Source organism: Chlamydomonas reinhardtii, chromosome 17, assembly GCF_000002595.2.
Source record: "Chlamydomonas reinhardtii strain CC-503 cw92 mt+ chromosome 17, whole genome shotgun sequence".
NCBI classification, from domain to species: Eukaryota; Viridiplantae; Chlorophyta; class Chlorophyceae; order Chlamydomonadales; family Chlamydomonadaceae; genus Chlamydomonas; species Chlamydomonas reinhardtii.
The window spans coordinates 5,719,845-5,730,195 of NC_057020.1; the positions used below are offsets into that span (position 1 = coordinate 5,719,845).

Genomic DNA, 10,351 nt, shown 5'->3' on the forward strand with positions numbered 1-10,351 from the left:
GCCTGGCGTGGCCAGCAGGCCGGTACGAGATACGCGTTGCTAAGAGGATAACGGACTGCGCGAGGCAGGGCGGGTGATGTGTGGTGTCCTGTCCTGCAGCCGTGTCCTGCCCTGCTGGAGATACAGTCGCAAGGTTGGGGCCTCGCGGCCTGCCTGAGTTCGTGTGAACTGGTGTGGATAAGGACGCGCTGGAGAGGGGTGCGGGCCCTGCTGCTGTGGGAGGCACCCCGCCCGTCAGACGCCGACACGCTAAGCGAGGCTTTGCTCTCATACATGAAGACATGAATTTCATATGCTATTGGGCTTAGTGGACAGCAAGGAAGTGGCCGATAACTGTGGCAAGGTGATTGGCCAAGGGACAACAGCATTCTGGATTTCTGGTCACTGGATGCTCGAGGTGCTGAATGGACCCAAGCACAGGTCAGGGCAGGCGGCCAGGCGCACCACAACGTAGTGTTACAAGCGGCAAGTGAGCCCCCCACAACAAGATCCACACCACAGTGGCGGCGCTTGATCAGTCCGCCCACCTGCCCGAGCCGCTTCGGTCAGCCTCGGTTGGCCGTGGATCACACAGCCCCGCATGCCCTGCCCTGATGATTGGATGCCGTACACATTCCTTTGCCACATCCGATCGCACAGGTACAGGACCATGTGCGCATGTGTTCACGGCCTCGCCACGTCCACCCTGCTGCACGGCGAGGTAGGAGCAGCGCCCTACCTGTATGTACCGCAACAGATCGGCATTGCAACGCACCGCTCCGAATTCTCCGGAGCGTCTAACTACACAGTGACTAAACATTACAGCATTCACTTCCACTCGTGAGGCCGCACGCCTGTTTGCTTGCATCAACGACCCAGCTTCCAGGGGCGGGCCGACGGGCCCAGACGTGGCCATGTTTCGCTTCGCAAGGCAACTTCGTGCAATCCCTTGGCACTGTGTGCTCACGCACACGCGCACGGTTCCCACGCACATGCCCGACCTTCCGCCACACAAATAAGGATGCACTCGTGCTTCCGACACAAGACCAGCGGTTTACCTACTGGGGCACTGTGGTTGATATATACCGTACACGCTGCGAAAGCTAATCGTACAAAGCTACGCTCCAAACACACGGTATTGTATGCGACTGCAACACAACGCCGGCCTTCCGAGGGCCGCAACCAATGTGGCTACGTCTATGCCATGTCAACATTCGTCTTCCACACTTGCACATACATACATACAAACGTTAGAAAGAAGAGCCCGTACACAGTACAAACGACAGCCCGTTGCGGCAGATACGACGACATGTCACAAGGAAAACACAACCCCGCACAGCCCTGCCCGCAGGGAGCCCCCATCCGTCCAATCTTCCAGCCTACGCGCCTACCAGCCACCAGCAAACCACATCCACGCATACACACACGCACGCACGTGCAACGCTGGACGAACCATGCAGAGCCGCCGCCGCACCAACCTTCCTTGCTTTCCTTGCTCCGCGCACGGTGCACAGTGCGAGCCGAGCAGCCTTGCATCGTGTTTTATGAGGCGTTTCTTCGGTGCGCAAACACAATTGTGCATGGCACTTGGCATTTCTGTGCATGAATGTTGTTGTTGTTGCTGCTAGCGTACCCAGTTGCCCGCGTGGCACGCGTTCCGCCCACACGCACACCGCCGGGCGCCCGCGCCCGCGCCCACCGCCACCGCCACCTAGCAGTACAAAGCCACCTGGCCTCGCCGTCCACCTTGCCGTGTTACGACTTATCAAGCAGGGTAAATCCACGCATACACATACATACACGCACGCACACACACAACACGCAGCCCGCACCGCGCACGGCACCGCCACTGCTGCACAAATGCCGTTGGAGCCAACGACCGACCCGCACCCGCGGCCCCACCAGCAGCCATGTACGGAACCACCCACCGGGTCAGGCTGCGGTCTGGCGGTGGGGCAGTGCGGCCGGTGGGGCAGGGGGGCCAGGGGGCAGGCGCGCCCCTCCTATCAAGCCACAATGTATGCTCGGGCGGCGGCGCGCCCCGCCCCGCCCCAGCCTGCAGCACCTGCCGCCCACCGGCTGCTGCCTGCAACAGTGCAAGCCAGCTGCAGCCCTGCAGGCCGCAGCACCCGCATCCTCACTCCGCCACAAGGGACGTGCATCCCGCCCGTCTGGACAGACGCAGCGCGCGCGTGCGGCAGCGCACCAGAAGGACATACGAAGGCCGGGGACCCTGCCCGAAGGTCTGTCGAACCTAGCTGAGGGCGGCCGCCCACTTGTGCGACCCACTACTGCTGCTGCTGCTGCCCACTTGTGCGGCTCACTACTGCTGCTGCTGCTGCTGCGGCCCACTTGTGCGGCTTACTACTGCTGCTGCTGCTGCTGCGGCCCACTTGTGCGGCTCACTACTGCTGCTGCTGCTGCTGCCCACTTGTGCGGCTTACTACTGCTGCTGCTGCTGCTGCGGCCCACTTGTGCGGCTCACTACTGCTGCTGCTGCTGCGGCCCACTTGTGCGGCTCACTACTGCTGCTGCTGCTGCGGCCCACTTGTGCGGCTCACTACTGCCGCTGCTGCTGCTGCGGCCCACTTGTGCGGCTCACTACTGCTGCTGCTGCTGCTGCTGCGGCGGCGCCGAGTTGTTGTCCCCGGCCCTCAGCGCCGCCGCCAGCTGGTGCGGCAGGGGGCTGAACTCGGCCCAGGGCAGGTACACCACCACCGCCTGCGCCTCGCCGCCCGTGAGCAGGAACAGCTGGCGGCTGTCCACCTCCATAACCTCGACCTGGGCGGAGGGGGAGGGAGGCAGGGGGAGCAGGGGCGGGGCATGGGGGGGGGGGTTACATTCATGATTATTCAACCGGGGGGGGGGCGGTGTGTGTTGGTGAAGCAAACGGTTGTTCATGTGACGTGTCAGGAAATGCTGGGCTGGGGGGGGGCGCTGCACATGCCTTGTTCCTCTGGTGCATGCTTGAGATGTGCAACACGGCACTCTCCATGTCGCTCGCTCTTTCCCTTCCCTCCCTTCCCCTCTCCTTCCTTTCCCCTCCCCTCCCGCCTCCCCCCTGCCTACCTCTCCGCTGAGGTCCGCCTCCAGGCAGGTGGCGAAGCGCGCGGCGTCCTCGGCGCGGTCAAAGGCCAGCACGCCGTCCCGCATGCGACTGTAGCTCAGGCGCGAGGACAGACCGGGGCGCTTCAGAACCTGCGGGGTGCAAGGAAGAGGGTCGCAAGGGGGCGGGCGTAGCCGTTCATGTGAAGAACGGAGGGATTAAATTGGTAGGGGGCAGGGGCGCGGGAGGAGGTTCACGAGGTCGGAGGTCCGAGAACGCCAAGTGCGCTGGGCGCTGGGTGCGACAGGCTGTACGGTATGGGCATGAGTAAGACCCCGTGCTGAATGCTGCGTTGGTCCCGGGCGCCTAACCACCCTTCCCCTGCCTTCCCCTCTTCCCTTCCTCCCTGCCTTCCCATCGTTTAGCTTGGTTTGGTTTTAGTTTGGGCTGGTAGTTACAGCCCTCCCCCTGCTGCCCCTGCTGCCCCTTCTACTCACCGCCGCCAGCTCGTCCATTGCGTCGTCCTGGCGAATGCGGGTCTGCAGGCAGTACAGGCTGCCCTGGCCCTCGTGCAGCAGCTGGGGAGGAGGATTGGAAAAGGGGGGTTATTTACATTCATGATTAAGGAGAAGCGAAGTTTTAGCCAGGCACAACAGCACAGCAGGCGGGAGGGGGGAAAGGAGGGGTAGGGGAGGCAGGGAGGGGTTATACCGTGCGCCGCAAGTTCCTGGAATCCCCTGCAATCGCTCACAGTTCCCCCCGTAGTCCTACCACAGCCCCCCCGGAAGTTGCAGTCCGTTCCTTGCGCTCACCGACTCCTGGGCTAGCACGAACAGCGGGCGCGGCAGCAGCCAGGGCGAGCCTGTGAGGATCTGCGAAGGAGCGGTGCAGGGGGTTGCGCAGGGGGCGGCAGGGGTCAACGGTTGGGTATGAAACTGATCATGTGGTGATGGTGTTGTCATTTACGTCAGTCTACGTTCATGGTCATAGTATTGCAGCGCATTGCAAGCTCGCTTCTTTCGGCTCGCTGCTTTGTCGGCCTTGCGGAGAGTGGCATCCAGAAGCCGCGAACGCGTGCGGCCGAGTGGCCTACCCGCTCCCCCGGCCCCTGACGGGACCTTGCGGCTTCCACCTCCGCGGGCCCTGAGGCCGGATGTCTTGCCGACCCTCTACACCTCACGCCGTCTGCTGTTTGTATCAGCTTACCTGGTAGCTGTTGCGGACCATCTCATCCTCATTGGCGGGGTGCAGGTTCTTATGGAGGCTGGCGAGCTCCTCAGAGAGAGGGTCCGGATCCTGACACAGCAGCGGCGGGAAGGACCGTTGACCTGGTGTGCGTTTTCAACTGCGACTGTACACGCGGAGGCAATTACACTGCACGCGCTACACTTAAGAGTAGGCTGTTCATCACGATGGAGCCGGCCGGGGCTGTCCCGAGAAAGCGGCGTGCCGTTTCGGAGCGACATGGTGCAACAGTCCTCCTTACCGCGACAACGCAGGCAGCCCCCGCCAGGCTGCACTCGTTCCAAGCAGTAGACTCATCCTACATTGGATGCAGAGGCACAAGTCGGGCATCCATACGGCCAGGGCCGAGGCCAGAATCAACGAGAGCACCGCATTCTCGGCGGCCGCACCCGTCGACAACCATTTACCTCGTCAGTTTGTGTCCAGAGGCTCCAGTTGACTTCCTCCGGCTCCAGCTCCACCTTCAATTCAGGCTCAGCAGCTGAGACGACCTCGGCGGGGTAATATATTGTCCGCTCGTGCCCGTCCGGGTACCGAAGAATGCGCACACTCGTCGAATTCTGGTTACTAGACGACGTCAAAGACGTCGATGCTTCCGTGCCTGGTCTCGTGGCCCCCGTCGACGTGGCCGCGAAAACGCGCATGCCTCGAGACGCCCGGCACCGCGAGGAGGCCCCGCTACTCGAGCAGGTGCTTGGTCCCCTTGCGAGACATAGTGATCGGACTCCGACAGCCGCCATCAGGGTGGTAGCAGCAAAGGCAGGCCCAGTTAGAGTTTTGAGAACCCTAAATGGGAGCTGGTCAAGGTTGCGCAGATGACAGCAAAGGTTGGTCGTGATCAACAAGTGAGTGTGTGAGTATTTGTTGAATGTCGCAGCATGGCGAAACCGAGGCGCTCTGCGGGGCGCGCGCCGAGGGCGCCGAGCGGCTCCAGGAATTCCGCGCCCAATTCCACAAGCCTCCTGCAACATATGTCTCGATAACTGCTTCCAAATGTATCGATATGTTCTAACCAAAAACTAACCTACAAGCACTGAGGGTGCACGCGACGTGTTGAGGCTCAACAAGCAACGTGGCCCCGCCTTCCCCCGCCCCCGACGTCTTCGCCCTTCCGGACAGTTCCGGAGTGCCTCTGCAGACGCCCGGCTCGCCCTTCCTGATGCTGTGACGTCCTGTCAGGTCGCGTGCCTGACCTGCAGACTTCCGCTCCCGTACACGTTCACGCGCATCCTGGCCACAAACCCTGCCCCTGCCCTGTCACTCCCATAGCCGCCCCGTTTGCATTCAAGCACAATTGCTCTGTTGCGGCGCTCACAACTGCCAGATATCAGCTGTAACTGTGCAGTGCGTGCTTCTGCCTTGTCTAGTGATGCGTGTCCCAGCTCAGCCGCCACAGTACAGGCAGACTGCCGTTTGCATTCAAGCACAATTGCTCTGTTGCGGCGCTCACAACTGCCAGATATCAGCTGTAACTGTGCAGTGCGTGCTTCTGCCTTGTCTAGTGATGCGTGTCCCAGCTCAGCCGCCACAGTACAGGCAGACTGCCTGCAGGAGTGCATTCGCATTTCGCATTGAAGCTTCTTCGGTGATACCGGTACCGTGACAGGAGTCTGCCCGTCTGTCAGTGGTGCCGGCAAGTCCGCCGTGCGCACGTGTGCGCGGCGGCTCGCAAACTGAAGTCGGCTCGAGCCTGGAGGCAGCCTGGTCCAAGCCCTGAGCCGACACGGCGACACCTTGGGCGAAGCGGCAGCCGGTGTGCCCACGAGCTGGCGTGCGAAGGTCCCTCCTTGCCAAAGTGACCATTGCAGTCCGTTGTAGTGTGGAAGGTGCCGACAGCCGGCCCACAATCTGCCGGCGGCACGGCAGGTCGGCAGTCCGGTGCAAGGCGCGTGCCGCCCTGGTCGCGGCCCTGGCCGGCGCCAGCCGGCGGCCCGGCAGGCCGGCACAGGCAAAGCCTGGGGGGCTTACGGATACACAGACAAAGAAACGGTTGGGAAGGAGTGCCACCTAGATACGTGGGGTCTCCGGAATCGCCAAGTAAGGGGCATAGGCACCGGGCCGGGAAAAGGGCACGAACACGCTCGGCATTGAAACGGCCGCATTCCTGCACTTGCATGGAGTAGGGCTGGCGCAAGGTCACAAGTGCATACACATTACGGAAGCAAAGGAATAGCATACAGTGCTTGCATTTTATCTCAGAGCCGGTCCTCACGAGCGTTCCGGATGCAGATTGCGCTTTGAAGCTACAAATGTCGTCTGCCGTGCTCGATTGCTGTCCGTTGCAACAAAACAAAATCATTGGCATAATGAGTACTTGATTCCGCTGCAGGAGAATAGGGCAGGGTTACATCGCAGGGGACAAATGGGTGCGGGTTCGGGCATCTAGTGGCGCGACATGCAAGAGCCACCTGTACAGGCGTTTTGGGCGCCAACGCCACCTGCGCATGCCGTAACTTGCGTCGCGGCCCATGGAGCCCTACTCTACAGCGGAGCTGCCGACGGCGCAATTGTGCGGTAAGTCAGCTCTCATAGACACCGTTGAACATTATAGCGGTAGGCGCATGCGAGCTGCGCTTCCGGAATCGGACTTTGGGGCCCAGCCTCACCCCACCTTCGACTGGCGGCATACGGTACCCTCGGTGTCCCGACATCGCTATCCTTTCCCTCCCATCCTTCCGCTCTATCACACACGCAACCTGTCCCTGTTAAACGCTGCGACGCACGTGCAGGTGGCAGCTGCAGCCCGACCAGCCGCCGCGCGCCGTTGTCATGCTGTGCGGCCACGCCTGTGCCATCCGTCACCTTGCGCCCGGGCTGGCGTGTGGTAAGAACATGCGAGGTCTGCGCTTGTGGCGATGTGGCGGCTAGCTTGCAGCTATAAACGACACCCCACATACAGAGGAGGCTATGCACCCTGCCAGCTATCCGCTTCCTTGTCGGACCAGACCCGCCCCAACCATCCCACCGCCACCGCCGCCACCACCACCAAGTTGTGCCGACGCCTCAACGTGCCTTGCACCTTGCGAACATGCTATATCACACAGACGAGCATGGCGACTGCACAAGCCGCAGCGGCAGCACCACTGGCAGTAGCTCCACTGGCAGTAGCGGCACTGGCAGTAGCGGCACTGGCAGTAGCACCACCGCGCGCTACCTGCTGAGTGTCGACGCCAGCGGCCTGGCGTGCCTGTGGCTGGAGCCGGCGGGGCTGTGTGTGGCGCGGCGACACGTGCCGGAGCTGGTGGGGGCGGCGTGGGCGGACATGCCGCAGCAGCAGCAGCAGCAGCAGCAGCGGCCGGCAGGGGTGAGCAAGAGGCGCTGGGGAGGTGGTGGTGGACTGTGGGTGGAGGGCGGTGGGCGGTGGGTGGTGGCGGGCGATGTGTGGTTCCACGGGTTGGGTCAAGGTCTCTGTCCAGGGGGCCAGGACAGCCAAAATGGTGAGGGCCGTAACTACTGTGGGTGCATGATCAGAGCCTGGCGTGAAACACCCCGCACGGCTGCAGGCGGAGCCCCTGACGGCGCGGTGGCTCCTGGCGGCGCTGCCTCCCGCCGGCCCCGGCGACAGCAGCGCCGACGGCGAGCAGGGCGGTGCCGGCGGTGGCAGCGGAAGCAACAGCAATGCGGCTCGCCGCATCAGTCACGACTTCAGCTTCCACACGTCCGCTGGCGCACGGGTTGGCGGCGGCGGCGGCGGCGGCACCGACGCCGTGGCGGCGGCGGCAGCGGCAGCCGTGGTGGCGGCGCCGCCGCCGGTGGCGGTGGTGCTGGAGTGGCGCACGCTCACAGTGACTCAGCTACTGCCCATGGCGCCATTGCTGCAGCTGGCGGCGGTCACGCTGCCGGGGGCGGCGGCTGTAGCAGGGGTCAGGGGAGGCTGCAGTAGCAGCCGTGTGGCGCGGGGGCGCGTTGTAGGCTCCGATGACGGTGGGGAGGACGGCGGGGATGCAGGGGAAGTGGACGGTGCCGGCGCGGGTGCGGCTGCCGACACGGGGCGGTTGGTGGCTGTCCGTGTCAGCTACTGGGAGCTGACTCAGCCGGCGGCGGCTGGCGAGCGCCTGGCGGTTGCGGCGGCGGTTGGGGCGGGCGGCACGCTGTACGGCTGCGTGGTGCCGTACGATCCGTACCGCCCGCCGGGATGGACGCTGGTTGGCGGTGACGCCGCCACCTCAGACACCGGCGCCGGCACGTTGCCAACCGCCACGTCGCCGCCGCCACTGGCGGCGGCGACGGCGCGTGAGGTGGATGAGTTCCACGAGCCGTTGCTGGCAGCAGCGCTGTCGTACGACCTGGGATGGGCGGTGCTGGGGGCGGCGGACGCATGGGTGGTGAAGCGATCACGCCGCGGCGTCGTGGCGGCGCCGCCAGTGAACGGCGGCGGTTACGGCGGCGGTTACGGCGCGCTGGTGCTGTCGTACCAACGGCTGTACCGCATCAGCCTCATGCACCAGCAGCAGCCATTGATGGGGCTGGCGGCGGCGCCGATGCCGATGTCGCCGCTGCTGGCCGCCGGACTGCACGAGCCGCGGTCCACACCGCCGCGGTCTTCCTCGCCGCGGCCTCAGACGCAGCCGCTGTCTGCCACCCTGCACAGCCCAGACCACCACCAGCTACAGTCGCAGCTACAGCCTCAGCTACAGCCGCAGCTGCACACTTCGTACGTCATCCGCGCCGCCACTCACATGCTGCTGCTGGAGCCGCCGCCTCCGCCGCCGCCGCCGCCGCCGCCGCAGGTGGCTAGCGCTACTGCCGGCTCCGGGCGGGCCCTGGAGGCGGCAGTAACAGGCTTGGGTGTTGGCGAGGCGGGAGGGGTGGAGGGGGGCGAGGGCCCGGAAGCGGCTCTGGAGCTGCTGTGCTGGGACGGCTCGGGTCGGCAGCAGCTCGTGTCCCTGCGCCGCCACCCGGTCCCGGCACTGCCGCCGCCGCCGCCGCCGCCTGCACCTGAAGTCACAGCAGCGGCGGCGGCAGCAGCAAATGGGCGGTTGGAAGCCTCGTCGTCCTTCTCCTTTGCGCGACTCAGCGGCGGCGGCGCCGCCACTGCTGCTGCCGGCTCGGGACCGTCAGTTAGCCTCCGCCCTGCCGCTGCGGCTGTTGTCTCGCCCTTTGCCGCCCTGTCCTGGCCGGGGCATGCGTCGGGTGGGGAGGCAGAGCACAGCTCTGCAAGTGAGGCGTTGGCGGTTGGAGAAAGCGGCTGTAGCAGCGGCAGGGCGGCTGCGGCGGCGCTGACGGCGACGCCGAGCGGCAGCCGCAATGGCCACGTGCTGCGGGTGAGGGAGCTCCTGGCAGGGGAGGCCGCGGCGGCGGCGGCGGCGGCGGCGGCGGCGGGTGGGAATCTCGCTCTGGCGCACCCTCAGCACCCGCAGCACGGGCGGCACCGCCCGCTGCACCGCCGCCTGGCATGCGGCGTGTGCTGGGTGCACTGGCCCGAGCCTACGGCCACGGCGGCGGCGGCAGCGGCGGCGGCGACTGCGGTTGACGCGAGCCTCGTTAGCAGCGGTGGCAGTGACTCTGGCGGCGGCGGCGGCGGTGGCCGTGACGAGGCCGAGCGACACAGGGCGCCTGGCAAGGCTTCGGGGTCTGCGGGCTGGAGCTGGTCGGTGCTCAGTGTACATAGCCACACGGCGGCGGCGGCGGCGGCGGCGGCGGCGGCGGCGGCGGCGGCGGTGGCGGGCGGGCGCCGTTGGCGGCTGGCGGGCGGCTCAGACGCTGCCGCGGCCGCTGCTGCCGTGCCGTTCGGGATCGGGGCGGACGCGAGTGGCGGCGGCGCCGCCGCCGCCGGCGGACCGACCGACACCACAGCCTATCAATGGCGCATTAGGCCCGATGTCTCTTTGCCGGGTGGCTGTGGGCCGGATGGGTGTGGACCGCACGGCAGCAGTGAGGCGGTATTGCCCGCGTCCGCACCCCCGCCTGCATCCTCGGTGCAACTGCCGCCGCCGGCACTGCCGCCGCCGCCGGCTGGACGCAGGGGGCATGACGTACTGCCGCTGGTAGGCTCGCTGGGAGCGGGCTGGACTGCTACTGCCGGTGGCGTTGCTGCTACTGCTGCCGGGGCTGCTACTGCCGTCGCTGCTGCTGAGGGTG

General features: G+C 65.4%; 2 protein-coding genes across 3 annotated transcripts in view; one reads left to right on the forward strand and one right to left on the reverse strand.

The window, feature by feature from the left end:
• Positions 1–444: 444 nt before the first annotated feature.
• On the reverse strand, positions 445–5,289 carry CHLRE_17g739000v5 (uncharacterized protein). Of its 2 annotated transcripts, none has more exons than XM_043072606.1 (7): positions 4,678–5,289; positions 4,512–4,568; positions 4,232–4,321; positions 3,838–3,897; positions 3,523–3,603; positions 3,049–3,177; positions 445–2,760 (listed from the first exon to the last, which is right to left on the reverse strand). In XM_043072606.1, exons 1-7 carry the CDS (start codon positions 4,912–4,914, stop codon positions 2,581–2,583), a joined length of 834 nt encoding a protein of 277 aa, XP_042915066.1. In that variant the 5' UTR covers positions 4,915–5,289; the 3' UTR covers positions 445–2,580. The 2 variants fall into 2 exon arrangements, with proteins under 2 accessions (XP_042915066.1, XP_042915065.1); XM_043072607.1 differs by having other exon boundaries at positions 4,678–5,128.
• A 1,160-nt stretch (positions 5,290–6,449) lies between these two features.
• Positions 6,450–10,351, forward strand: part of CHLRE_17g739050v5 (uncharacterized protein) — a 13,712-nt gene continuing 9,810 nt past the window's right edge. The window contains exons 1-4 of the mRNA XM_043072608.1: positions 6,450–6,784; positions 7,000–7,094; positions 7,315–7,574; positions 7,774–10,351. The exon at positions 7,774–10,351 is cut by the window's right edge and continues 1,184 nt beyond it. Coding sequence (XP_042915067.1) covers positions 6,666–6,784; positions 7,000–7,094; positions 7,315–7,574; positions 7,774–10,351 — 3,052 coding nt within the window. The 5' untranslated portion in view covers positions 6,450–6,665. The remainder of the gene's footprint in view (positions 6,785–6,999; positions 7,095–7,314; positions 7,575–7,773) is intronic.

Coding starts and splice junctions, on each gene's coding strand:
- CHLRE_17g739000v5 (XM_043072606.1), bottom strand. CDS start 4,914: ATGCGCGTTTTCGCGGCCACGTCGACGGGGGCCACGAGACCAGGCACG. Junction 4,569..4,677: donor TCTGGACACAAACTGACGAG/GTAAATGGTTGT, acceptor CATCCAATGTAG/GATGAGTCTACTGCTTGGAA. Junction 3,604..3,837: donor TCGTGCTAGCCCAGGAGTCG/GTGAGCGCAAGG, acceptor CCTCCTCCCCAG/CTGCTGCACGAGGGCCAGGG.